The sequence below is a fragment of the Drosophila navojoa genome, chromosome 2 (genome assembly GCF_054131105.1).
Source record: "Drosophila navojoa isolate 15081-1374.11 chromosome 2, UAZ_NAV_1.0, whole genome shotgun sequence".
Classification (NCBI taxonomy): domain Eukaryota; kingdom Metazoa; phylum Arthropoda; class Insecta; order Diptera; family Drosophilidae; genus Drosophila; species Drosophila navojoa.
Genome location: NC_142890.1, coordinates 19,018,669 through 19,044,527, shown reverse-complemented (window position 1 = coordinate 19,044,527; position 25,859 = coordinate 19,018,669). Strand labels below are relative to the sequence as shown.

The window sequence follows — 25,859 nt, the reverse complement described above, 5'->3', positions numbered from 1 at the left end:
TTAGAAATTCGCCTAGCCCTAAAGTCAAAGCAAAGAGACACGTCACAAAAAATACATATGTACATATGTGCGTTCGTATTGGCTTGTGCAATTAACAGTTCACAGCTAATTTATTAGACAAAACTTTTTATTGGTTCGACTAATGCGATTTTTGGCCTGTATTCGATGTTCACAAGAAAAACTTGAAGAATGCTCATCAGTGCGCGATCTGAGCTCAAAAGTAGCGAATGGATATTGTATTTATTCTAGATCCATCGGAAAATCAGGATATGAAAGAAAATGGCGGAAGCTCGCTTGCGCAGAAACATAAGTCGACAAACGCCCATGCTGTACGTAAATGTTTATATGTCTATAATAATAATAATAGTAAACATACATACCTAGTTATGTACGCGATATTCAACTATAAAATGAAAGTCATGCCTAGTATTTTTGCGCACTCAATTAAGTATTTACTTTGTGAGCTTACATAATCGACTGATGCCTTAAATTATTTAAATTTAGGATTTCCGTTAATTGTGCGGTGAGAGAATTTTTCGTTTGAAATGTGTTGCTCCCAGTGCGGGGCAATTAAAAAGAAAAAAAAAAAAAGGAATAAAAAAGCTATTAGACACTTGTGTAGAAGGCGCACTTAAATCACTGTCAATGTTCACGTGTGCGTGGCATCAAAATCGTTTATTTCAAATTGTTTGTAAATATGAACATACAAATGAGACATGTAGTTGCTGTCTCCCATGACCTTCGGTTGCATGCGACTTCGGAAATCGACAACGATTCGATTCGATGCGAAGTGAAACGACGCGTTGTAACGGAAATGCTAGTGTATTGCATTGAATTTTAGGTAAGAGAAATGAAGCACAATAAATCACGAAGCGCCTGCCCCTTACAAACAGTTTTCATTTCGAAGCGAAAACACACGACACCCATTATAATTAAATTGTGGCCAATTTTCGATTTGAACAACTATGGAATGTTTTTTGTTTGTTTGTTTGTTTTTTCTCCAGCGAAGCACAAAAAAACTATTTTATGGACTACTTATTTTTAACACCTAACACAGCAATTTAACAGTGCAATTTGAATTTCCGTCATCAGTCTCGAAAAGTAGACGCGCTTTCGATTTTATTGGTAATTCATTTTGAAACCTGTTTTAATTCGTCTTCACACTTTCTCTCCGTCCCACTCTGACACACACAGCTTAATTCTAAAGATTCCGTTTCATTTGCAGTTAGTTAATTGCAATGTGTGTAAATTCCCTCTATGCCTGTGCCAGTCTGGCAGCATTAGATGTTGTGTCGTCGTCGTCGTCGTCGTCGTTGTCGCACTTTTGTCGCTAACTAAAAGCTGCACTGCTTTGTTGAAGTACAATAACAATTTATGCTGTGTAAATGTGTGTGTGTATTATAAAGTGTGTCTGTTAGATATATTTCGATACCGGTTTGCGGCTGCTTGCACCAGTAAGCAAACTAAGTCGAGCTGATATATTATACTTATGATTTGAAATGTTGCTCTTCATAGAGATTGCCCAAATTAGAAGCCTATTAACTAAAAGTAATAGCAAAAGCTTTGCAAATAGTTATGCTTAAAGTGCTTTACTAGCATAAGTACATACGGCATGCACACATATGCACAAATACTTGTGTGCATGTGTAATTGAGCTTAAAATAAATTACAGTAATGGCCAGCCCTTGGGATAAATTAGAGTGACCCTCCTTTTTAAAGGAAATTTGAAGGATCTTATATAGAATTTAACGTACATTGTTCAATAAGAATTGTCTATCTATAGCTTATATCAAATATGAATATGAATACGTATGAGTGTAATGCAGGAACTGGTTGCAAGTAAAAAAAAAAATATAAAGTCTAAACTGTAAAAAAGTACTTAATGGTTTTGCTATCAATGCGATACGAGCAGTGCTGCCGGCAGCGCCGATGACCGAGCCGAGACTCTATTTTGTAAGCTGCGTTTTCAGTGTGTGTTTGATTGTCTAATGTTGTTGCTGTTGCTGTGGCTGTTGTTGTTTTGCTTTTGTTGTAAGTGACGAGCTAAGCTTCGGGCCTGTGTTGGGCTTTTAGGTTTCCGTTTTCAGTTTTCAGTTTGTTTTGACCGCGCGACACGTTCTGATGTTGGCCTAAAGCGAATCGCGTGAATTAAAAATAAAGTGTAAAGATTTTCAATTTAACGACAACAACATAGCTAAAAGCGCATCGAATTAATTATTTATAAATATACATATATGCATAGCTTGTTTTAGATAATATTAACCCAAAAGGTGTCTGCGTCAACTCGCGTTCCTTTCACTCGGCCTGAAGGTTTCTTTTGCCTCAAGAAGTTTGCGGTTCCGGCTGTGGCCTATGGCATTTGCATTAAGAATTGTTATTCAACTTGTGCAACGATTTTAATGTGGAGATTGCTCATTGAGTCGACCGATCGTAAAATTGTTGATGCCAAAGAAAAATTCGCTTCGATATATATATTTTTTTTCAACTGAAACGATCTGATGTGAAGAAGAAATTTAAAGATAACAAAAATATAATATTAATGCCTCTTGGCAATTTCTATATTGTTGAGCTCATTCAAATGTAAATTCCTGAAGCATAATTAGAAACCAGTTTCGAAAGTAAAAAAAAAAAAACGCAACCGTGAATTGCTATATCTTTATTTATTGTTAAAAGCTTTGTTGACGCCTTCATCCGAGATGGTACCTCACAGCACCTGAGGGTGCCTACCAGCTGGCACTCAGAAATATCAGAAATAGCTTGTAAAACAAACAGAAATCGTAACAGCTAAATAGCCTACAAAACCATAGCAATAAATTCAACTTAAATTGATGTTAAACTCTTTTGCATTATACACTTGGCTTAAGTTACTGACAACGTCTTCAGCTCGAATTACTAACTGGTTTATGTGCTCATTGTGTGTCTTCAAGACTCTCCTGCAGACCCTGACCTACATAATGCTCATATCAGAGGAAAGATCAATATACATATGTCGAAATTTTAAGATGAGAGAAGTGTGATTTCAGGCTTTGGAGTGCGCTGAACCTGCTTAAGTCGTCGATCTCTCTCTTCTTCTTCTCTCTATCTCTTTCTCTCCATATTCACTGCATATTCAGTTGTTAAATTGTAAAGACTTTTAATGTACATATTATGTGTGCAAATTTTGATACCCGTACACTGAATATTTATAAGTGAATAATTTATAATCATTGAAAAGTTGTTCCCTTTTTTATATTTGCTTAACAACACCAAAGTTGATAATAAGTTCATTGCAACATTCCCCAAAAATGGCAAAATTCAATTAAAAGTAATCAACAATTACACATATTAACACGTAATAGGCCTTTGTGTCAGAAAAGTAATAATAATAGTAATAATAACAAACACGGCGCGACGTTCGTAGGCGCATAATAATTAAATATTAAATATGTCAAAGAAAGTCAACAACAAATCGCTGTGACGCATCGCATTGGCTTGAATTTTTGGCAATTAGCCGTTTGCAATTATAAAATAATCCAAGATTCTCAACAGACGACGTGTTGGCTAGTGTTGCGATAACTTCAATTGCGTTACGTTACGTTAAGTTTGATGCGTTAATTGAACGATTCGTTAAGTTGGCTCTGCCGAATTTTTGGCGCCATTTCGTATGTAATTCAATTGAATATGAATAGCAGTTGGTGTGTGATGCCAAACAAAATAACGGATGAGCACAAACACAACTAAAATCAAAACAAAAACGCAAAGAAAAAACAACGCATACCACATCAAGTATACGTCACGATGTCCAATGGCAAAGCAGCTGCAACAGCTGATAAAAATGGGTAAACAGAATGACTGTGTAAATAACTGAATGCTGCAATTAAACTGTACTAACTAAAACAAACTGGTTTTCTTTTCGTTTTGCATTTTTCGTATTTATAGCGCACTGAACGATCGTCCTTTATTCATGCACAATGGCAACAACAACAATCGTCGCATTTCCGGCATTAACGATGTGGAAGTCAGCAACTTTCGCCGGGCTCTGCCACAGTTTCTAGCTGTTAGTATTAAGAACCTATTGCTATTCGGTAAATAACTTGTAATACTAGCATTTCTTAATTATATGTACATATTAAATGCTGTGTGCCAAGCGGGGGAATGAATTTAATCAAATTCCCATTGAATAATGCAAAATTCACGATAATCAAAATCATATTCATTTTCGCTTTCAAGTGTCTAGCTTATCTATTGTTAAATCCGCCAATTGTTCTCTTTAAAAACAATTAAGATGTGGAATTTGAAGACTTTATTCCCTGACTGTGGCTCAATCCAAATGAAAATATTTGCAATTTGTATATTATTTAACCAAAGTCGATTTCAATCAACGCGTTATTCCATTCGTAATGCAGGGTATGGCATGACTCTTGGCTTTCCCACAATTGTTATACCAGCCATTCAGGGGGGCGAGGGACGCAGAGAGGGTTCCGACAGCGGGATAGTGCTCAACAAAGAGGAAATATCATGGTTCAGTAAGTACGACGTCATCCCATGGCTGCATTGAACGCGCAACAACTAATTGACTTTACGCAGGTTCGATTAATTTGATTTGTGTGCCGTTGGGTTGCCTCTTCTCTGGCCTATTGACCCAGCCCCTGGGCAAGCGGCGCGCCATGCAGGTGCGTATCCCCAACACCTTTATACCATTGAACTGCTGATGCTGCTGCCCAAAGCTTTGCGCTCTATTGCCTTGTCGTATCTGTGTTTGCCAATGCATCTGTATCTGTGTCTCTGATTACGTTTTGCAGTTTGTCAACCTGCCCATACTGGCTGCCTGGCTTATGTTTCACTTCGCCACGCGCACGGAGCATCTGTATGCGGCTTTATGCTTGGCTGGTCTCGGCGGCGGCCTGATGGAAGCGCCCGTAAGTGATCACGATCCATTCAAAAGTCAGCCCACTAACCAACTAACCAACTAATTGAGTTTATCTAGCCACAAGTATTATGTTCAACCTTGCTAAAGTAAACAAATAACAAAATATACATACACACATACATACACACATATATAATTGAGCGTTGCAGTTGGACGCAATCGACTGCATAATACTCGTTCACGCTCCGAAAACAATCAAATTGAATCAGATATATTTTGGATTTCTGAAATCTTACGACAATCTTGAAATTTTAAATTTGTTAACATTTTAAGCCAGAAGCAAGTGCCTTTCGAGCCATATGGAATTAAATTATTAATAATTATTTTATTAAATTAAAGTATAGGTATTATATACTCTGAGGTGTTGGCTGAAGCTGTTCTTCAATTATTTAGTAAAACAAATTTTGATGCTAATGCTAATGTGGCTCGGAAAATTTGCTTATCAGTTTTCTTTACATTGTTTTTGTTAGGAGAGCTATAAGTATGATGATTAATAAATCTTTAGATAGTTTTAAGATCGAGCAAATACTAAAGCATAAAGCATTACAAACGTCGAATTTGTGAAGGCCAAATTAAAGTTGGCAACACGAAATCGATGCTAAGGCACAAGGCCAAATCGCAGCTAGCAAAACGTAATTGCTGCAGATTCCCATTTAGAGAGACATTAAGAGCTACCATGAGGCGCTTTTATTGGGGCCCAGTGCACGGTGCATGTTCGAATTGTCATTGTTCGATGGCCTCGAAGGTCTCCTTGAGACGTCGATGCTGGCTTGGCTGGTGGCAGTTGAAGTCAATGCACTAAGTGATCTTCACCTTTTGCAGGTGCTGACATATGTGGCCGAGATAACGGAGCCGAGGTATCGGGGCATTCTGTCGGCGCTGGGCACCACCTGTGTCATCACTGGCGTCTTTGTCCAGTTCATACTGGGCTCGCTCATGGACTGGCGCAGCGTGGCGGCGGTGAGTGCCGCGTTCCCGGTCATTACGATAGTCATGCTGTGCTTTGTGCCCGAGAGTCCCATTTGGCTGATACGGGAGCAGCGATACCGGGAGGCCGTCAAGTCGCTGCAGTGGCTGCGCGGCTGGGTGCCGGAGCATCAAGTGGAGACGGAGTTCAATCATCTCTACGATGAGCTGGTTACCCAGAAGGCCATCGAGGAGGCCACCGAGGGCAGTGGGGCGTTGCCCGGCCAGCGACGCACGCTGAAGCATCGGCTGCGGATGTGGCGTAAGCGCACCTTCCTGGTGCCCTTCCTGCTCGTCTCGTTCACCTTCTTTACGGGCCACTTTTCCGGCAAGACGCCGCTGCAGACGTATGCCGTGCAGATCTTCCACACCCTGAAGGCGCCCATGAACAAATACCATGCTACGATCCTGCTGGGCGTGGCCGAGATGCTGTCCACCATACTGGGCGTCGCTCTGATCCACTTCACGGGCAAGCGGCCGCTGGTGCTGATCTCGACAGTGGGCACGGGCTTGTGCTTCCTCGGCACCGCGACCTATGCGCACTTCCTGAACGATGTGCCCGGCTTTGCGGTCAACAATGTGGTGGTGAACGCCTCGGCGATTGTGCCTAAGGGCAGCATCATATCGCAGGCGAACATATCGAAGATATTTGAGAATCAATACCAGGATGAGCTGGAGCATCAGCACCAGCTGCAGCAGGAGCGAGAGCACAAACAGGAGCAGCAACTGACCACGATGCTGCCGGAACTGGATACGACCACGATAGAACAATCTGACACGACTATGGAGCCATGGAATCGTAGCAAACGCGAATTGGACACGACACTAAGCCCACATAACGTGGACGAACTGGAAGTGACTACGCTGCTGCCCGAGCCAACGGCTGCTGCTCCTGCAGTCGTCACCAGCGAAGTTCCGCCATCGAAGCCCCCGATTTCGGAAGATCTGCTGCTGACTGTGCCCAAGCAGGAGCGCAACTATTTGGTGTGGGTGCCGCTCATACTGCTGCTATTGTCCGCCTTCTTCTCCCATCTGGGCATTCGCATGATACCCTGGATACTCATTGGCGAAGTCTTCCCCGCCGACATACGCAACATGGCGTCCGGCTTTGCCGGCGGCGTTGGCTATGTCTTTGGCTTTCTGGCCAACAAGCTGTTCCTGCTGATGCTCAGCGCGCTGACGTTGCCGGGCACGTTTGGGTTCTATGCCTGCGTCGGCTTCATTGGCGCAGTCGTGCTCTACTACACGCTGCCTGAGACGGAGGGCCGCACACTGGCGGTAAGCAGAGCTTAATGAAATAATCGGCGAAGGAATCGGGCCTCACATCTCTATATATTTTCTTGCAGGAAATCGAGGCGCATTTCTCCAAGAAATCGGATACGAATCTGCTGCGCAAACAGCCGCCACAGCACGCAGCCGAAAAGCAGCAGAGTCCGCCTGTGAACGGAGCGAATGCCATCCAGCTGGACAACCTGCAGGATCTGCACATGCCGATCAGCCCGCTGCAGCAGGCCAAGATTATACAGTTGCAGCAGAGCGACTTCGTGCCCCAAGCGCAGCCGGAGCGGACGACAGACCGAGGCGTTGCCCTGAACGGCGTCAGCAACCCCGCCTTCGAGGAGACCAGCAATACGACACATCTCTGAGGTCATTCTTACCTTCCTTTCCAGTGATATCCCTAAGCATTAAAGTAATACCATAATAAGTACTAAATCCCGGCTAACCAAATGTCGCATTTGTTTATTCCATTGTTATTGAATTTATTTCTCGGCCGCAACCTAACCCCTCCTGCTGTTGGCAAGCTCATAGATTTTCTGGCTCGGCCTTACCTGGTAGTTATATAAGCAGGTGACATAAACAATGGACTGGCTGTTCTCCTGGCGCACCAGCATGCCGCAGCCCATTTTGGTGGCCTTGTAGTAGGCCAGCTGTGCGAATGCCCTGTGTGACGCGTTGGCCGTGTCCGCATATTTCGTTACGGATTCAATGGGAAAGTCCTCAAGGCTGGTCTTGAAGAATTTATCAACGCTAAATATGAATGACGATATGGCCGACTCCGAGGTCTCGAAGCTGTACGAGGTACGACCCACGTTCAAGAATCGTGGAACATTCACGCATTTGGCGAACGTGTCATCGTTGCAAAAGTTTGTGACGCGCATGGCCACCTTGGCTAGCTCAACGTCCCAGCGAAGCATCGGCAGGGGCTTGGCCATGGGCAGCCGTTGCGCCGCGCTCGACAGAGAGGCGCGCAGCACGTTGTGCGCCGCCATGATTTTGGCTCCGTGAATTTTCATGTTGATACCCTTTCGTGGCTTGGGACAGTTGTCGCCCCACTTTTGCAAAGTGGAAATCATATTTAAATCTCATCATCGATCATTCAAGTGCGGCTATGCGAAACTTACGAACTTTGCACTGCAGCAAATGTGGCGTACGCCTCTCGGACAGAGTGCTTTGTCGCAGTAGTCGGGCGGCTTTTTGGGGACTGTCGGCTGTTCACGCTTGTATAAGGGTATTTTGGTCTTATAGAGTGGGATGCGCCAAACGGCGCCATCTGAGACCAGGAAATCACCCAAAATATGAGCGAATACCACAATTAGCGCTATGGGAATGGCCATCTTTCATTTTCTCTCACTGTCTTTCATCTACTATTTTCTGGAATGCTAAATCTCCAAAGTTTACAGCCAAACGCGATTCGATCCATGTTCCGCTTGTTTAAGAAATAAAGTATTACTAATTACTACTGTTGATGCTATCGAACCGAACGCGAACTAACTACGCCTTTGTGCCAGGGTGATCTCAAGGATTATTCCATTGCTAGAATCTCCCGCATTGGCGTCTGCTCAATTTGATCAGGTTCTTATCTCCATATTTGTAAAACGCCCATCAATATTTTTATCAATTCGGCTATATATAGAATCGCATATACAGCAGCGAAAGTATGGACGAACAACAGGCAGTCTAATGTAAAAGCGGAGAAGTCCATCTCAGTTTGGTATTTGAATACGATTGAGTGAATCCTTGCAGATGATGTCAAGTGTGATCAATTCGATTCGAGTAAATAACAGAACTAAAGATATCATCGTCTAGAGGAATTCAATAAATAATGTAGCACTAATTAAAAACCCGGTTCCAGCTAAAGGATTAGTCGAATTGAGTTCAACAATCAATACTCACAATTGTTAACTACAGTTTTATGTGAACTTCGACTTGTAACGTAAGTTTAAAGCATGCTTAAATATAATATTGTATAACACGATTCTCATAGATATATATATGAAGATATTAATATGCTTGTACAGCCGCCAAATGGTTATTGCTCAACTTTAAGTTTCATCATCCTGCAACTCCAGGAACTGCGTACAAACATCGCGACTGCATTCACCTTTGTTATTGAATAGGAATTTATAGTAGTGACCATCCGCGCAAATAGCTAAACGAAGCAAAAAACAACATTATTTTGATTTCTTAAAATGTATTTGAAATGAGACTTACCCACAACCGAATTGGAATCGGCACCAAAGGCACATATACAGCGAGGTCCCTGCGGTATGGAGAACTTCACGAAACTCCATTGACTGGAAAAATACTTGGGTATCATCGGAAGCGATGATTCACGTTGCTTGTTGTCCTCCAAATTGAAGACATGAATGGTGCCATGATCCGAGGCCACAACAATCATTGTCGACTGATGATTAAAGTTGATGCAAAATATGTTTGCATGGTTGCTGCCGCGTCGCAGCTCGGACACCTTTTTCCCGTTTTCTGTATCAAAAATGCGTATCAATGTGCCTTTCTCGCCGGCGGTGGCCAGTCGAGTGCCTTGCAAGTTAAGGGCAATGCAACTGATGGCCGCCTCATGGGCAATCACCTCCAATGGGGCTCGTTCGGTGTTGGCAAGATCAACGATTTGTACATGACCGGTACGCCGGCCAGGGAATGCGAGTAGACTTTTATTGCTGTGTGGACAGAGGACACACAGGCCGTTCGGATTGGCGCTGGTCTCGAACACATGCAGCTGCTGTGGCTGCTGTGTAAATGTGTACACCTTAATGACGCCCTCCAGCACGACGACAATCCGATCCCGTCTCAGGCGCACTGCTCGCACTGGCTGATTGAAGTCCAAAGATATTGCCGGTGATTTCTTGAGATCATCCCAGACAATTACTTTGTTGGGCGGATACAGCGGTCGAATCCCGCCACCGACAAGCGCCAGATAATTGCAGCGAAAGAGCATCTCAACATGGCTGAGGCCACCTGAAACACGCAAAACACAAAGCAATCTGAGTCATTGTTGGGGAATTGTGGAAAGTTTTCACACACAGTAAGTTAATATATCTTCGTCAAAGACGCGAGATAGACTTGAAGATAATGAATTCTCTGCTATAGTACTTTTGCCGATGATGTTGAAGATGAATTCACAACTTGATCAATTTTGGTGCCTTAAATATGAAAATTAACTGATAAAAAAACAAAAACCCCCAGCTAAGCGCAACACAAGATAGATTTGGGAGATAATATTATCAATGTATGCACTTTACAGAAAATTTATTTCACATACACACACACACACACTTACCTTCGGGAAAGTATTGGCGTTCCTTTTCCTTTAGCGGATCACAATTGTAGACTCGAAACCCGGTGTCTGTGGCACAAGCAAAACATCCTGCGGCGCAATTAGATCGGTGAATGAACATATATACATTTTACATATAGTATGCTTATTGCACGTTGAAAGTTCGTGTTCGTGAATATGTAAACAAAGTAAGATGTACATACCTTGGTCCTGATTAAATCCAGCATAAAGAAGGCCATTGCCATACGGATTCTGCTCCGTTAAGTTCATAATAAAGTCGTTGCACTTTTAATCCCAACAATGTTTGAATTGTTTCCTCCACTCCAGCGCACAAAGATTTTTAGCTGCGTGATGATTTCTATTTATTTTTTTTATGCATTTGTACGAGGGCTGGGAGCGCATATGTCGCTGTTAAGCTACCAACTTCATGCTGCTGACAATCACGTAAGCAGATTTCATATGTGATTTACGATAGTCGTCTGTTTGGTATTTTAATCTAATACATCAACTTCTGTAAATTGAAGAAAAATATATTATAATATTCAAATAAAAAGTTCTTCGATTAATGGCAATAATTTATTGAGCTATTATATTTGTTATTTGGTATTAAAATTATCTCTAGGTAAAAATAGTTTGTTGTGATACTTTGTTGGTATTATTGTACGTATCAAATTTTGTGATATTTTTCAGCATTCAGAAAGCTGTCATATTGTATCGAATCGTTTTGCATTTACATTGCTATTATTTTCTGGAATCGTATTCATGACTTAGTTGTTGCCTGGATACTAATTGAAACGGCATGGATTGTACCGATTTAAATACATTCGGCGACGACGACGTTATTGAACCATGCCGAACCTGCGGTATTTATTTTATTTCCAACCATGCCGTTATACAGCCAATATTTACAATACCTGGTACCGGCGACTTTTCTAATGGCTTCATGAAAGAAATAGTGGAGCAATTGAATGCCTGGAATCTTGAGGTAGTAGTGAAGATAGGTTTGTCAGTCAATCAAATGGTATAAACTCTCATTACAGGTAGTCAGGAACGACGGTCGGCCACAGTACATATGCATTGCGTGCATTAATGAATTCCAGAAGGTGCTAAACTTTAAGCGCAGCTGCCGGGACACACAGCAGCAATTTGATGAATTGGACTGCAAGCATGCACACAATGGGCTTGTGATAAAAAAGGAAATTGATCCGCCCAGTGAAGAGACTAAATACTGTGAGTTCATTTATATAGACTCAGACGAAGAGGGTGGCAGCGAAGAGGATGGCAGCAGGCGCGTCTGTGCTCCTCTCGACATACCCCACGTGCCCATTAAGGAAGAGCATACGGCCCGTGTCCCACAAGAGACGAAATTTAAGCCAGCAGTGCAGTTAGTTAGTAATTTGTCCGACGAGGCGACTTTCACACAAGTCGAGCCTAATGTGCTGGCCGCTGCAAATGGCTTCAACTCCCAATTATTCGAGGGCGCGACTCCACCAAGTGAGCAGCAAGATAGCGATGACGATATCATTAAGTTTACCTATGAAGATGATGAAGAAGGCGCAGCGTTGGTGACGCTGCCAGCGCCAATTGAGGATCAGGGTGTCTATTGCAAGCTTTGCGGGCATACTTCAGCTACACAGGAACGACACAATGAGCACATGAGTCGCATTCATATGCTTAAGGATTGCGAGTGCTACATATGCGGCAAGAAATTCGCCAATGCACATGAATCGCGGCTCAGATTCCACATGAAATGGCACAAATTACAGAAGCATCTGAAGTGCCCGATCTGCGGCTTCTTTTGCAATTCCAAAGACACACTCAAAGAGCACAAACTGGCAGTGCATACCCGTTCCAAATGTGATTTCTGCGGCAAGAGTATGTCTAAGTATTTAATCAATTTTATTGCTAAATCTTATTGATGTTTATTTTTCAACCAACAGCCATGAAGCACAAACAGTTAGAGGCTCATCTCAATCGGCATATACAAGGTAAGCCAGCACCTTCACCTATTTGAATTATATTACACATGAATTAATGATTTTTTTTTTAGAGCACGAGGAAGAACTGGCGCGCAAAATGAGTTTAATGCAGGCAACAACAGCCCCGCCACCACCGCAGGATCTGATACAATGCGCCTTTTGTGTGAGCACTTTTAGCGATGCTGATAAGCTTCAGGAACACGTGCTGACCACCCATCGAATGGCCGCTGAAGATCTGGCAAAATCGGCAGTCGAGTCGGAGCAGCTGCCAGCAATTGATACTTCTTCCACATTTACCGCCCAAACAGAGTTACCACAGTCGCCAACTATTGGTAAGACCCCGATAGCCGATGCAGCCAATAGTAGCCAAAGTTCAAGCAATTTTAATAGTCCACGTCAGGAGAAGTCGATGTGCCAGTGCAGCATTTGCGGAAAACAGTTCGATTTAAAAATTAAACTAAATCGACATCTAAAGATACACAATAAGTCACCATTCTGATGGATAAACAAAGCTAGCAACCTTTTCCAATTTCTGTAATAGCAGCCGCGACTGGATATTAATATAAACTTTACGCACCCATAGATTATGCCATCAAGTCACTGTGAATATTCAACATTTCATTTAGTTGTAATCATGTCCTAGAATAAAAACCAAACTGGTAGATTAATTTGATAACAGCAATCGTTATGCTAATATCATATATTAGAGGGCAGCTTTCGCTTCTTCGAAATACAAATCATATGCCCAAATTCCTGAATTCTCATATAATTATACGAAGCAAAATTTGTAATGTTAAACTTTTTGCTTAAAATCGTAAATTACATAATGTTAGCTACTATGTATAATTATATATATGTATATAAATGATAAATGTAAAGTCCAAACAATTGGTTATGTAAACAACGTAGTTTTAACAAGCCTCTGCCACATGCCTCCTTTCACTTAATTGCCATGTCCTCCGCTGGCCGTCTTCAGCACAGTGGCGGGCAACAGTTTTGTGTTTAACGCTTTGCCAGCTACCGCATCAACAGTTGCCGTCGTTACATTGCTTAGTTTAACGCCACTGCCGGCGCCGACGGTTGCTGACGCCGTGGACATGGGTATCACCTTCATACTGGACAATGGCTTCAGATTGACGCCCTGCAGTCCGGGAGTAAAGAACAATTGGCCGCCATTGTTTTGTACGGCGAATACCAGATTATTGGCAGGAGTTGTGGTGGTTGTGGCTACCGTTGATGTGGTGCTAACATTGCTGCCACTGCTGCTAGTAGCGAGTAGCACATTCTTGCCCAGACGTAGAGTCTGTGTCGTACCAGCGCCAATCAGCAGAGTTTTGGGAGCAGTGGCAATGGCGGTGGACGTGCTGGGCTGGCTGCTGTTGCTGATGCTGGTCGTGTTGCTGCTGGTGGCCAGGCGGATCAACTGATTGCCCATGATGACCGTTTGCATGGGTCCACCTGAAGCATTTCGCGCAGGAATAGTCTGCAATTGAGAATGTATATGTTATGGATGCGTCCCAAAGCCCACTAATGCATTCCGTATGCTTACCGTTCCTTGTAGTTTCACCGTCTGCCCGCCAATCACAATATTTTGCGCCGTCTTCAGCCCAGCGACACCGCCGCCAGTGGCCAGCGTGGTGGCCGTACTCGTTTGTGTGCCACCCACTGCAGCGCCGCCCAGCTTCAGCGCCTTGGCGGTCAGGAGCAGCGGCTTTCCGGACATAACTGTCGTCTTGCCTATGATTTTAGGCACCATAGCCGCATGGCCGCCAGTGACAATGCGCGCCGTTGCCGGCAGCTGCTTAGTCGTGGTCAACTGCTGCTGCTGTTGTTGTTGCTGCTGGGTCTGGGTCTGGGTCTGGGCGTTGGGCGTCAGCGTTATGACATTGCCACCGGTGGCCGTTGTCGCTAGCTGTATGAGCTTGCCAGCATTTTGCTTCTGCAATAGACTCTCCAGCGTCACTATGTGACCGGATTGCGTTGCTGTGGATGTGCCAGGCGATGTTGTTGCTGTCACTGGACTTGTGCGTATGATACGCGTTGTTGTCTGCGACGTGGCAACAGCAACGGCAGCTCCAGATGCAGCACCAGCCCCTCCTGCTGCAGCTGTAGATATCGGCTGCTTGAAGCTCTGCAATACAATGCGCTGCTGCTGCGGCGAGAGATTCGCGGTGGCCAACGGCTTGGCCTGCCCAGTCACTGTGCTGAGTATTTTAGGTGCCGCTTTTGGAAGCGTCTGGAACACTATGTTTTTGTTCGATGATATTGCCGTGTTGCCTGTAAAGAAGACAGTTAATTAGCACCATATTTATGAATTGGAATATTGGCCAAGTCTCAAGCACTAACCCACGAGGATTCGCTGCTGCGGCTGTTGTTGTTGCTGCTGTTGCTGCGGTTGCTGCGACTGCTGTTGCTTCTGCTTCAATTGCTGCTGCTGCAGAGTGGCAAACGCCTGCGGCGACATCTTTACAATGGTGCCCGTGCCCGTGCCCGTTTGCGTGCCACCAGATGTGGCATTGGTGATCGTACTGCCACTGGCGGACGTTGCCGTCTTGCTGTTGACAATGGAAACACCGCCGATCTTCTGTTGCAGTGGGCGAACTGTTGTTTGTGCGAGCATGCGTGGTCCAAGTATTTGGACCGGTGGCGTGGGCCTAACCACAGTCGGATTTCCGGGCAGCTGTACAACCGAGGGTTTGCCAGCAGCTGGACCAGCCCCACCGCTAGCGGGCAACAGGCGTATAATATTTTTGGGCATTTGTTGGCGTGCAGGCGAAGCTTTGTTAGGCTGATTGTTTTGTTGCTGCTGTTGATCCATTGGCAAAATGAAGCTGCCCGTTGAAGAAGCTGCAGTTGCTGTGGCTGGTGACTGGGTTTGCGTGGGCGTATTGATGACAATGGGCTTCTTGATGGTCACCTTCTTGTTAGGCGTGGCGGCCACATGAACAGTTTGTAAGCCGCTGGGCGTGGACACCAGTATGGGCGTGGTATTACGCGTGGGACTACTGTTCTGTACCACTTGCTGCTGCTGCTGCTGCTGCTGCTGGAGAGCTTTGGGTGAGGTTTTCAGTAGTTGAACAGTTCCAGATCCTGACGACCTTTCCAGTAGCGTCACTACGCCGCTGCGCTGTGTAGGCTTGAGCAGAGATTTCTGTGTTGTCGCCAGCTGTTGGGGGGAAATGACAGCGTTTCCACCTGATGACGCAGATCCGCCGGGCGGTACATGATATTTGAGAGGCGGAACTGGCGGAAATTTCACCTGCAATGGTGACTGCGCATGCTTCTTGATCATAACAGCTGTGGGACTCGGCGCTGTTGATGTTGCCACTGTTGATGTTGCATTTGTTGTGGCTGTGGAAGCTGCCACCAGGGCGGGCAGCTCCTGTGGACACTGGTCAACCGCTTCATCCTTCTTTGGCTTATTGTGCTTGCGCTGCTGCTGTTTCTGCTTAACAATCGTCTGATTCTGGCGGTGCATGCGCTCAAAGTCCGCCTCGCTGCGATTGCGATGCAAATAGATCCAGATCTTGCGCCGTGCATCATAGCGCACACACGGATCCAGGCCACCATGCATTCGATCCAGCGCCCCACTTACAATCGTCTGTAATACATTCTCTGCCGCCTGACGATTGATGAACTGCGAGCACTTCAGCAGCTCCGATATCTCTGACCGAGTGCCCTCACCGTTGGGCAAGCGCGCGGTGGCATCGCGCACCAGCGTTAAGATGGTCACATATGGCGGCCTGTCGTCCACCATGACGGCATGACCTCGTGCCTTGTTTAGGGCCAGGCTCTGCGTATAAATGCCCTTCACGGGACCCACGACGCTCTCGTAGCCGTGCATGCGGTATGTGAAGGGGCGATGCGGTTGGTCGAAGCGCAAACGTTCCTGTCGCTGGAACTCTAGCATCTCCGATTGGGTGGCCACACGTACCGCCCAACTGGTGGGGCAACGTGGCGGTGGCGTGGGCGTCACTTCGACGGCAGTAACGGCACTTAATTGTTGTTGTAGTTGCAGCTGTTGCTGCTGCTGCAGCGGCAACTGTTCCATTGCCGTTGTATCCTCCTTACATTGCTGCAACCAATACTGGCAGAGCGTTTGCAGGCGCGCATCCGAGTCGCGGCCAGCGCCAATCCACTGATATATGTTCAGCTGGGTTTTGTGCTCAATGTAGGGCACATATTCCGCAGGCAGCCCAGCAAAGTCGCCCGACAAGAAGTTAACAGCCGATTGCAGTAACTGCGTCCAATCGTTGGGCAGCAGACGAACCCAGTCGGGCAGCCCACCTGCAGAGTGATCTGCGCGCCACTTTTGCAGCTGCGACTGCAGCTCCTGGTAGGTCAAACGATGCTGCGGAGTGGACACAAACAGATCCCGCAAAAGCGAAAAGTAACAGCCATGCGAACGCTGTGAGATCGCTGCTGTTGTATGATCTCGTGTGGGACTGCCAGTGATATGGGCACCCGCCTTGATTAGCGCTCGCGGAGAGTTGTTGCTGAATACGGAACGCGCCACAATGGGCTCCAGTTTTGGCAATTGCTGGGCAAGTGCAGCCACAGTAGACGGCGCCATCGTCTTGGACATTGGCTTTATTATCTCCGGCTGTTCTTGCAATTCCTGCTCCAACTCGTCCTCATCCGGCTCGATGGCAGCGCGCCCATAAAGCTGCTGTGGCTCATCGGTGAGCAGCTCGGCTACCGGCTCAACTTGCTTGACCTTGCCGCCAATAGGCACCAGTGCGGGAGGCTCAGTCGCCTGTTGTTGGTTGAGGCGCGCCGTCAATGCCTTGGGCTTCCGTCCTGGCTTAAAGTTGCCCACAAACTGGGCGCGTGTGCAAATGTCACGCAATCGTATGTCAGCGGTATCAAAGTCAGGTAATTGCTGAAAAACAAATAAACATGTTTTACTTTCGCTCTATTAAATATGAATTATGAATGAAAATTTGTAATTTTTCCTATAAGTCTATTGACAAAATCACCATCAGACATCTATTCAAACTTCTTTATCGATTTCTCGTGGGCTTTACTCACCGGGTGCTGGAGTTTCCGTCGTTTATAGTCGCGTAAATACTTTCTAAAGTTCTTCTCGTTAAGCGGCTGGATCTTGTCCGACTGCATGTTGCGCAGCACTTGCTCATCCTCTACGCCGGGGCGGCGTTTGAAGAAGGTACTGTAAATGCATTTCTTGTCCGCCGCATTTGAAGGTCGCGTACTCGTTTCTACCTTCGGCTGGCGCTCCTCGGCAATGATTGCCAGTTGGGCCGCTTCTTCGTCCTGCTCGTCAGCGCTGATGTCGCCTGGCTGCAAGTTCAATTCACGTGTTAGCTGGACGAGCTCCTGGCAGTACCGCTTACGTGCTCGCTCCACGCAGAACTTGTTCTCTCTATACAGCGTGGGCGTTTTACGTTTGCGAGGTCGTGGCTGGGCCTTAAATGTGTTGTCACCATCAGTCGGAGGTGGGGCCATGGTATAAACCTGTTGCAGCAATTGCTCGCGTGAAAGAAATAACTCCTTGGCCAGTCGACTGAGACGCTCGGCTTTCTGGAAGCGGCACTCGCGTTTTTGTGAACGCTGAATACTTTGGCGCAGTTGCAACACATCAGGACGTAGGTTTCCTTCTTCTAACTGCCGTTGCAGCCGCAACAATGGAGACTGCCCGAAGCGTTGGATGCCCCCATTGAATAGTTGCAACAGAGTCCTCTGCTGTTCTGCTGCCGCCTGCGCCGGCGCCAGAAACCCTGCATAGCTAGGCAGCAGGGGCTGCAGGCGCGCCTGCATATTGTTGGGAAGCATTTGCCAGGTCTCCACTGAAAAGAATTCATGGAAAATTCGCGCATTTTCACAGAGTCCGCGGGGCAAGCGAAATACATGGCGATCGTCAAATTGCGCCAGCTCCAGCTCATCGCATTGGGTGGTGGTGGCATCATCCGAATCGGTATCGGTGCGCGTATCCTGATCCGTGGCGTCATCATCATCATCTTCATCATCATCATCGCTAGAGTTGTTATTAGAACTGCTTGCCGTTTTTCCGCTGCTGCTGGCGGCGCTGCTGTTACTGCTGCTGCAGTCGCTCAACTGACCACCATTGTCATTGATGTTGTAAGACCCGCTGAGCTCCTCCTCCTCTTCTTCGGATTCCGGGTATGGCATGCTGCTGTTGCTTATATTGTTGCTATTGTTGTTGTTCATAGCTACTTAGGATTTTTTTAGTCGTATTAACGAAATTAATGAATGCAGCTTTGCTTCTATACGCACACTGGGCAAATTTTTTCTCTACACTGATTTATAATTTTTGTCTCTTCCGCTGCCTCGTTATATCAAACATATTTGCTGCTTGTTTTCCTCTTTTTTATTACTTTTGCTTCTTCGGCTGTTAGCATGTTTTCTGTGTGTGTTTTTTGGTGTTTTTCTGCGCTTCGTATTTTCGGCACGTGTTGGCAGGGCCCAACAATTGATCTATGATCTGGCAGCACTGCCGAAATAAAAACAAACAGCTGCTGCTACATGGACATAAATTGCAATAAATTCAACTGACATTCGACCAAATTTAGGCGTAATCCTAAATCTAAAAAGTTCCTTAGGCACTACATTTTTGAATTGAAGTGAATTAGATATGTGCAACACACTGTTCTATATGTATCATATTGAAGCTGTGATTTGTAGACTTTGTGATTTATGAGAAGTGTTTTACATAAGACTTAATTTTTTAAATACAATATTAATTGTTAATTATGAATGTTTATAGCTAAAATAAAAGTATTATATTGCTGGCGATTAAAAGTCACGAAGTGAATAGGTAACAGGTAAGATAATATGGTCCATCTCTACTGTCGACTCTAGAGTTGCCTTTGCCATTATTAACATCTGTGTGCTTGTGTGCTGTGTATACCAGCAAATAAAATTTTTAGCGGCGGCGTTGGCAGTGTATTGCTACTACATCATATTAAGCATTTTTAATTGTTCTTAGAGACATTTATAAAAAACTTATAAATGTGGGGTGTGAAAATTGAAAATGCAATGCGGATTTCAAACGCAAATGAAAATTCGCAATAGGTGAGTGGCGTATTGCATGTGTTTGTATCTAAGCGCATGTGTGTGTGAATTGTCAAGTGTGTGTGAGTGCGGTACGCGTCTGCCAAAAAGCGCGGCGGAGGAATGCTGAAAAATTAACAATTTTTGAATGTTAGACAATGTCGCATTCGCAGTAAAAGTGAACTTTAGTGCAACCTTTAGTGCATAAGCTTTTTAAAAGTTTTTTAAATACCAAAGCAAACGAAACGGGCATGTCGAAATTGAAAAGAAGGGAAAATTGTTAATGAAGAAAGAAGAAGCATAGTGCAACAAAAACGCCGCTGCGAATGCAGCTCTGAATTTTTAGTATGCCTAGAAAAAGTTGCAACAAAGAGACAATTAATTTCTGCTCAATTTTCTTCTCTTTTTGTTTTTTGGTTTTTTTGTTTTGTTTTGTACTTATTTATTTTGTTATACGGTATAGCTTTTTTGACATTTGAGACGTAGCGCACCGAAGTTCGTAAACGCTGTTACCTATGGGAGAGGAAAAGTCAGACTCTCGCGAGACATTTGTTGCAACTTTGATCAATCCACTTGATGCTGACAACAGCAGCAGCAACGGCAACAGGAACAACACCGGCGCTAGCAGCAACGACAAGGGCAACAACAGTGATCAAGCACACATTAAGAGCAAAAAAAGTTTAAAAACAGAGCAACCTGAGATAAGTGACACAAGCAAAAATGTCAACGAGAACTCAACAAAAACAGCAAATACTGAAGCAAGCAACAAAACCGGCAGCAGAAGTAATGGCATTAACGAAAGCGAACCTACTGCAACAACAGAAACAGCAGCAGTCGATTCACTAGACGCCCATCAAAGCGCAGCAGACGAGAAGCCAGCATTCAAAATAAGTATTGTGCCACTGGAAAAACTGCTAGCACAACCAAACAAGAAGAGCAATAGCACCATCAGCACCAGCCCAAGCAGTAGTCCAAGCACCAGACCAACTAGAAACGCCGCCGTCGCAGCCGCCGGCAAACTAACCGTTCAAGCAAGTAGAACGAATTCTAATTTGAGGCCAGCCTCTGTGTTGCCGCCACGACAAACTCGCAATAAAAACGTATCGATTATCGAACTGAGCGACAACGAGGAATCAACTGACGAAGACGAAATTATTGCATCTCCGAGAAAATCTACACGCAGTAGGCGCATTACATCCTCGTCTTCAGATCGAAGCATAGACCGGGCTTCGAAGCTCCCGCCAGCTACCAAACAGAGCTTGCTCTCTAAGCTGCTGATTGATAGCGATAGCGGGACAAACGACGAGCCGACGTTCAAGGTGCGTCGCTGTGTGGTGCGTTTGAAGCGCATCAAGCTTCCCACTGCAGCGCCTCGATCAACGGGGGCTGCATTATCGGCAGTTGCAGAAAGTGCGGGCTCTGAGAGTGCTGCATCGGAACGTGCAGTGTCAGAGGGTGCAGCATCTGAGATTGTAGCAACAACTGCTGAAAAGGAAGCGAACGCAAAGCGCAAGATGAGCAGCGATTCCGAGCAGGAACAGGCGAGCACCTCGAAGCGCAATCGCCGGAATAGAAAGGCCAGCGATAATAATTCCGATTACAAAACGGCCGATGAGGAGCAAGCCGAATCAGACCTGGAAAATAAAGGTAACTCCGATGAGGATGGGGAGGCTAGCGCACAAGCCGAAGATGGCCAGAGCAGTTCCAGTGAGGTGATGCCACAACGCAAGCGTCGTAATTTTGGCAAAAAAGATGACGGCTCCGCGCAAGACTCGTCCGACTTTGAGCCCGAGGAGAAGAAGAAAAAGAAACGCAAACGAATCAAAAAGAACTCTAGTGGCGACAGCGACGATGGTGACGACGAGAAGAACAAGAACAAGCGTAAGCATATACGCAAAATAATTAAGACTAAAGATTTGGATTTGACCACCAAGGAGGCGGCTAAAGAGGAAGAGGATCGTCGGAAGCGCATCGAAGAGCGCCAAAAGCTCTATAACCGCATCTTTGAGAAATCGGAAAGCGTTGAAATTAGCGAATTGGTCCTGGACTTTGATGAGGAGTCCAAGAAGGCGCTGCTCCAGGTGGACAAGGGACTGCTCAAAAAGCTAAAGCCTCACCAGGTAGCGGGCGTGAAATTCATGTGGGATGCCTGCTTTGAGACGCTCAAAGAAAGCGAGCAAAAGCCCGGTTCTGGGTGCATCTTGGCCCATTGCATGGGTCTGGGCAAAACCCTGCAGGTGGTCACACTGTCCCACACGCTGCTCGTCAACACGCGACGCACTGGCGTTGAGCGTGTGCTGATCATCTCCCCGTTGAGCACCGTTAATAACTGGGCCCGTGAGTTTGTCCATTGGATGTCTTTCGCCCATCGTCGCGATATCGAGGTCTATGACATTTCACGCTACAAGGACAAGCCGACTCGCATCTTCAAGCTGAACGAATGGTTCGAAGAGGGCGGAGTCTGTATACTGGGCTACGATATGTATCGCATATTGGCCAACGAGAAGGCCAAGGGCTTGCGCAAAAAACAGCGTGAGCAACTGCAGCGAGCACTCGTCGACCCAGGGCCCGACCTAGTGGTCTGCGACGAGGGACATTTGCTAAAAAATGAGAAGACATCCATTAGCAAGGCGGTCACCCGCATGCGGACCAAGCGCCGTATTGTGCTCACCGGCACGCCTCTCCAAAACAATCTCAAAGAATGTAAGTAACTGCACATGTTACTTCAATTACTTCAACTATTACTATAACTACTATTTGTACTACAGTTTCGTCAGGACTTCTACTAGTAAATTATACAATATTTGCGCTGATAATCTTCAACTCCTATTGATATTCTTAACTTGTTTATTAATTTCATTTTATTTAGATTATTGTATGATTCAGTTTGTGAAGCCAAATTTGTTGGGAACATATAAGGAATACATGAATCGTTTTGTTAACCCGATTAGCAATGGCCAGTACACAGACTCTACGGAGCGCGATTTGCGATTGATGAAACATCGTTCGCATATCCTGCACAAGCTGCTTGAGGGCTGTATTCAACGTCGAGATTACTCTGTGTTGGCGCCTTATTTACCGCCGAAACATGAGTACGTCGTATATACGACACTTTCTGAACTGCAACAGCAGTTGTATGGCTACTATATGACAACGCATCGGGATCAGGGTAGCTCCGATATTTGCGGCAAGGGAGCACGTCTGTTTCAAGACTTCCAGGACTTGCGTCGCATCTGGACACATCCTATGAATCTGCGCGTAAATAGCGATAATGTTATCGCAAAACGTTTGCTTAGCAACGACGATTCGGATGAGATGGAAGGCTTCATCTGTGATGATTCCGAGGAGGAAGATGTAGCGTCCAATTCATCAGAAAGTGCTGAATCGTTCAAGTCAGATGCTAGCTTAACCATGGTCAGCTCAGATGCCGCGGGCGGCAGTAAAGTAAAGGGTCGTAAGACACGCAACGGTGTGCGCTCTGGCTTGGTTGATAGCGATTCGGATGTGGAGGCTATCGGTGGCGGTGCAGCTGCTCAGAAGGATGATCCCTCCGAATGGTGGAAGCCCTTCGTTGAAGAGAGGGAGCTAAACAATGTCAATCATTCCCCCAAGCTGCTAATTCTGTTGCGTTTATTGCAGCAGTGTGAAGCGATTGGTGACAAGCTCCTCGTCTTCTCCCAGTCTCTACAATCTCTGGATGTCATTGAACATTTCCTCTCATTGGTGGACAGCAATACTAAGGGCTATGAATTTGAAGGTTAGTCTTTCGTTTTTTTCTCCTCATTCCCAAGCTAACAATTCTATTTTAGGTGATGTTGGAAACTTTAAGGGCTGCTGGACACCTGGCGAGGATTATTTCCGTTTGGATGGGTCTTGCAGTGTGGAGCAGCGTGAATCTATGTGCAAGAAATTTAATAATGCCAGCAATTTACGTGCCCGTCTCTTTCTCATCTCAACACGTGCCGGTGGATTGGGCATCAATTTGGTGGCCGCTAATCGGGTGGTCATATTCGATGTCTCATGGAATCCATCGCACGACACGCAGAGCATCTTTCGTGTATATCGCTTTGGGCAGGTGAAACCGTGCTATATATACCGCTTGATAGCCATGGGTACCATGGAGCAGAAGGTTTATGAACGTCAGGTGGCCAAGCAGGCAACGGCCAAGCGTGTTATTGACGAACAACAGATCTCAAGGCATTACAATCAAACGGATCTAATGGAATTGTACACTTATGAGCTCAAGCCGAGCACTGAGCGTGAGATGCCGCTGCTGCCCAAGGATCGTCTGTTTGCTGAGCTGTTGACCGAGCATGAGAAATTGATATTTAAGTACCATGAGCACGACTCACTGCTGGAGCAGGAGGAGCACGAGAACCTAACTGAAGAGGAGCGTAAGTCCGCATGGGCCGAATATGAGGCGGAGAAGACGCGCGCCGTGCAGGCATCTCAATATATGAGCTATGATCGCAATGCTTTTGGCGTCCAGATGGCCAATCAATTTGGCAATGCGTCGGGCAGCGTTACATCCAATAAAATATTTGGATTCCGTTCGGATATTTTATTGCAGTTACTCAACATGAAGATATCTAAAGATCATCCGGAGCTAACACAGAATCAAGTCATACAACTGGTGCCAAGCTATTTGCAGCAGTTATACAATGAGATGAACAACGGGGATCCAACCATGTACAAGGATCTCTTACAGCTGCATACGCACATTGTGCACCCCAGCGGCATGTATATGAATCCCTTGCTCTACGCTAACCAAAACCCATCGGCAGCGGGCTATACTCAAGCAACTGGACAGCCAGCTGGTGGCGCTATACCTGCGCCACCCAATGCCAATCCCCCAGGATTTGAAGCGGACAAGGTATACGAGATTGACTAGATTGCATCCTCACGAAGTCCAATCATATTAACACATACAATTCGACTCGCGTTGTGGAGGAAGGTAGAATGGGGATGCCGATTGCTACATCAATTGGTTGGCGTTCTGTCCCCAATCCAACATTTTATACATATGTTGATTATTTTTTTCGATACGATTTAATGTTAGTTAATTGACGTCTTTATTTTCATATTGAGAACAAAAACAAAACAAAAATAAGAATTTGTTTTCATGCATTCATGAATATAGCCCAAGCCTACGTTTATATAGTTTTTATGCCTCAGTTAAGCTCGAAACTGTCCTAATACATTTAGATATACATTAGATATCGATACCAATTCACATACACATATATACACACAAACACACTCACACACATACACATAAGCGAGCAAACATTTAATGAGTTACACACATAGATATATTAGCTATTATACGCGATCTTTGCTAAGGTCTACAAAATTTAACTACACACGCAGTAAAATAAAAAAACAATAAATGGCACAGAATACGATAAATAAATAATTGCGTTTTTTAATTAATTCTAAAGAAGACATTGTTTAGACCGAAATGCTGGATTCATCAGTTTCGGGTGTTATTTATTAAAGATTTGTATGACTTAATCCGTAAATTATATTCTACATATGTATGTATATTAATAATAATCACTTAGGTGGTAGCTTGCCCATCATACGCATTTGCATTTGTTGTGCCTGCAATAAATGCTGCTGGCTTCCAGGCATTTGACCGGATGGCATACCGCCCGGTTGCATACCGCTCATTAGGCCGGGACGTGGGCCCGGTCCACCTAGAGGTGGCATACCGCCGGGACAAGGGCCTGGCATCATAGCAGGGCCAGGACGTGTGTGCACACTTTGTTGTATGTCGGATAAACAAGCCTTCCACTCCTCCAACCGATTATAATGCTTCTGCAGCAGCGTCTCCTTACGTTGTATCTCAATACTCAGATCTTGATTCTCATCCTTGATAAGCATATACGGCTTTAGCGTGGAGACAAGAAATCGCTTTTGCAGAAAAAATGCTTCCATTTGACGAGCCACATCAATAAAGCGATTTGTTGTCTTTTGCACTTCCAACTCAATTTCCTCTTTGTTAGTACCGGAGTTGGGCTCTTGTTTGGTTAGCGAAAGCAGACAGGACTGAAACGCTTCTTCAAATTCGTCCATTAAATTGCCGCTACCATTTTCGTTATTGGGCGTAGACATATTTCTTCTTTATTTCGTAGATTTACTTTTTATTTAAAAGTATAATGTGTTTTTACTTCGATGTAAACAATTATTCAGCGGTTGCAAAATAAAGCGGTCCAGTGAGTACTAAAAAATACCGGAAAATAATTCATTGATACGGCATCACTGCTTATAGAAGAAAAACATGCCGAATTAATACTTTTCTGTCTAAAAAGCAATATTTCGGGAATTGGAATTGTTTGACAAAGTTGTGCAGACCGTTTAGTTCGTAAATATTTTGCTATGCTATAAGTGAAATTAG

The 25,859-nt window shown here is 45.0% G+C and overlaps 7 protein-coding genes across 11 annotated transcripts; 3 read left to right on the top strand and 4 right to left on the bottom strand.

Annotated features, from left to right (window-relative positions):
* Nucleotides 1–179: 179 nt before the first annotated feature.
* LOC108658970 (facilitated trehalose transporter Tret1) lies at nucleotides 180–7,588 on the top strand. 5 transcript variants are annotated; one of them, XM_089259541.1, is made up of 8 exons: nucleotides 1,875–2,161; nucleotides 3,672–3,818; nucleotides 3,919–4,064; nucleotides 4,386–4,505; nucleotides 4,567–4,652; nucleotides 4,782–4,898; nucleotides 5,732–7,153; nucleotides 7,222–7,588. In XM_089259541.1, the coding sequence occupies exons 2-8, from the start codon at nucleotides 3,778–3,780 to the stop codon at nucleotides 7,519–7,521; spliced, it is 2,232 nt and encodes a 743-aa protein (XP_089115667.1). In that variant the 5' UTR covers nucleotides 1,875–2,161; nucleotides 3,672–3,777; the 3' UTR covers nucleotides 7,522–7,588. The 5 variants fall into 5 exon arrangements, with proteins under 5 accessions (XP_017967148.1, XP_089115667.1, XP_017967149.1 ...); XM_018111660.3 differs by having other exon boundaries at nucleotides 3,669–3,818; XM_018111659.3 differs by lacking the exons at nucleotides 1,875–2,161; nucleotides 3,672–3,818 and adding an exon at nucleotides 180–329.
* Nucleotides 7,584–8,535, bottom strand: LOC108658983 (tabinhibitin 3). The gene is made up of 2 exons (XM_089259621.1): nucleotides 8,278–8,535; nucleotides 7,584–8,208 (listed from the first exon to the last, which is right to left on the bottom strand). The coding sequence occupies exons 1-2, from the start codon at nucleotides 8,488–8,490 to the stop codon at nucleotides 7,654–7,656; spliced, it is 768 nt and encodes a 255-aa protein (XP_089115747.1). The 5' UTR covers nucleotides 8,491–8,535; the 3' UTR covers nucleotides 7,584–7,653.
* A 510-nt stretch (nucleotides 8,536–9,045) lies between these two features.
* On the bottom strand, nucleotides 9,046–10,892 carry LOC108658982 (WD repeat domain phosphoinositide-interacting protein 3). Its single transcript, XM_018111676.3, has 4 exons — nucleotides 10,652–10,892; nucleotides 10,452–10,538; nucleotides 9,368–10,129; nucleotides 9,046–9,305 (listed from the first exon to the last, which is right to left on the bottom strand). Exons 1-4 carry the CDS (start codon nucleotides 10,716–10,718, stop codon nucleotides 9,199–9,201), a joined length of 1,023 nt encoding a protein of 340 aa, XP_017967165.1. The 5' UTR covers nucleotides 10,719–10,892; the 3' UTR covers nucleotides 9,046–9,198.
* Nucleotides 10,893–11,128: 236 nt separating this feature from the next.
* Nucleotides 11,129–13,007, top strand: E(var)3-9 (Enhancer of variegation 3-9). Its single transcript, XM_018111666.3, has 4 exons — nucleotides 11,129–11,433; nucleotides 11,489–12,323; nucleotides 12,389–12,436; nucleotides 12,499–13,007. The coding sequence occupies exons 1-4, from the start codon at nucleotides 11,248–11,250 to the stop codon at nucleotides 12,924–12,926; spliced, it is 1,497 nt and encodes a 498-aa protein (XP_017967155.1). The 5' UTR covers nucleotides 11,129–11,247; the 3' UTR covers nucleotides 12,927–13,007.
* A 171-nt stretch (nucleotides 13,008–13,178) lies between these two features.
* LOC108658968 (uncharacterized) lies at nucleotides 13,179–18,899 on the bottom strand. The gene is made up of 4 exons (XM_018111653.3): nucleotides 17,459–18,899; nucleotides 14,774–17,309; nucleotides 13,977–14,704; nucleotides 13,179–13,910 (listed from the first exon to the last, which is right to left on the bottom strand). Exons 1-4 carry the CDS (start codon nucleotides 18,614–18,616, stop codon nucleotides 13,371–13,373), a joined length of 4,962 nt encoding a protein of 1,653 aa, XP_017967142.1. The 5' UTR covers nucleotides 18,617–18,899; the 3' UTR covers nucleotides 13,179–13,370.
* A 355-nt stretch (nucleotides 18,900–19,254) lies between these two features.
* Nucleotides 19,255–24,572, top strand: XNP (ATRX chromatin remodeler XNP). Its single transcript, XM_018113066.3, has 4 exons — nucleotides 19,255–19,480; nucleotides 19,923–22,162; nucleotides 22,329–23,216; nucleotides 23,269–24,572. Exons 2-4 carry the CDS (start codon nucleotides 19,975–19,977, stop codon nucleotides 24,348–24,350), a joined length of 4,158 nt encoding a protein of 1,385 aa, XP_017968555.1. The 5' UTR covers nucleotides 19,255–19,480; nucleotides 19,923–19,974; the 3' UTR covers nucleotides 24,351–24,572.
* A 352-nt stretch (nucleotides 24,573–24,924) lies between these two features.
* Nucleotides 24,925–25,810, bottom strand: MED28 (mediator complex subunit 28). The gene has a single exon (XM_018113070.3). The coding sequence runs from the start codon at nucleotides 25,574–25,576 to the stop codon at nucleotides 25,016–25,018; it is 561 nt and encodes a 186-aa protein (XP_017968559.1). The 5' UTR covers nucleotides 25,577–25,810; the 3' UTR covers nucleotides 24,925–25,015.
* Between the last annotated feature and the right edge of the window lie 49 nt (nucleotides 25,811–25,859).

Bases quoted from the DNA above. Each gene is read 5' to 3' on its own strand.
- LOC108658983 (XM_089259621.1), bottom strand. From the start codon at position 8,490: ATGGCCATTCCCATAGCGCTAATTGTGGTATTCGCTCATATTTTGGGT. The intron at 8,209-8,277 runs GTAAGTTTCGCA...ACTTTGCAAAAG, and splicing joins TTTGCTGCAGTGCAAAGTTC to TGGGGCGACAACTGTCCCAA.
- MED28 (XM_018113070.3), bottom strand. From the start codon at position 25,576: ATGTCTACGCCCAATAACGAAAATGGTAGCGGCAATTTAATGGACGAA.
- XNP (XM_018113066.3), top strand. From the start codon at position 19,975: ATGGGAGAGGAAAAGTCAGACTCTCGCGAGACATTTGTTGCAACTTTG. The intron at 22,163-22,328 runs GTAAGTAACTGC...CATTTTATTTAG, and splicing joins CCAAAACAATCTCAAAGAAT to ATTATTGTATGATTCAGTTT. The intron at 23,217-23,268 runs GTTAGTCTTTCG...ATTCTATTTTAG, and splicing joins TAAGGGCTATGAATTTGAAG to GTGATGTTGGAAACTTTAAG.
- LOC108658970 (XM_018111659.3), top strand. From the start codon at position 280: ATGGCGGAAGCTCGCTTGCGCAGAAACATAAGTCGACAAACGCCCATG. The intron at 4,653-4,781 runs GTGCGTATCCCC...TACGTTTTGCAG, and splicing joins GCAAGCGGCGCGCCATGCAG to TTTGTCAACCTGCCCATACT. The intron at 7,154-7,221 runs GTAAGCAGAGCT...ATTTTCTTGCAG, and splicing joins CGGAGGGCCGCACACTGGCG to GAAATCGAGGCGCATTTCTC.
- LOC108658982 (XM_018111676.3), bottom strand. From the start codon at position 10,718: ATGAACTTAACGGAGCAGAATCCGTATGGCAATGGCCTTCTTTATGCT. The intron at 10,130-10,451 runs GTAAGTGTGTGT...TGCGTGTTTCAG, and splicing joins ACGCCAATACTTTCCCGAAG to GTGGCCTCAGCCATGTTGAG. The intron at 9,306-9,367 runs GTAAGTCTCATT...TGCTTCGTTTAG, and splicing joins CGATTCCAATTCGGTTGTGG to CTATTTGCGCGGATGGTCAC.
- LOC108658968 (XM_018111653.3), bottom strand. From the start codon at position 18,616: ATGAACAACAACAATAGCAACAATATAAGCAACAGCAGCATGCCATAC. The intron at 17,310-17,458 runs GTGAGTAAAGCC...TTTGTTTTTCAG, and splicing joins GACGGAAACTCCAGCACCCG to CAATTACCTGACTTTGATAC. The intron at 13,911-13,976 runs GTAAGCATACGG...TCTCAATTGCAG, and splicing joins CGGTGAAACTACAAGGAACG to ACTATTCCTGCGCGAAATGC.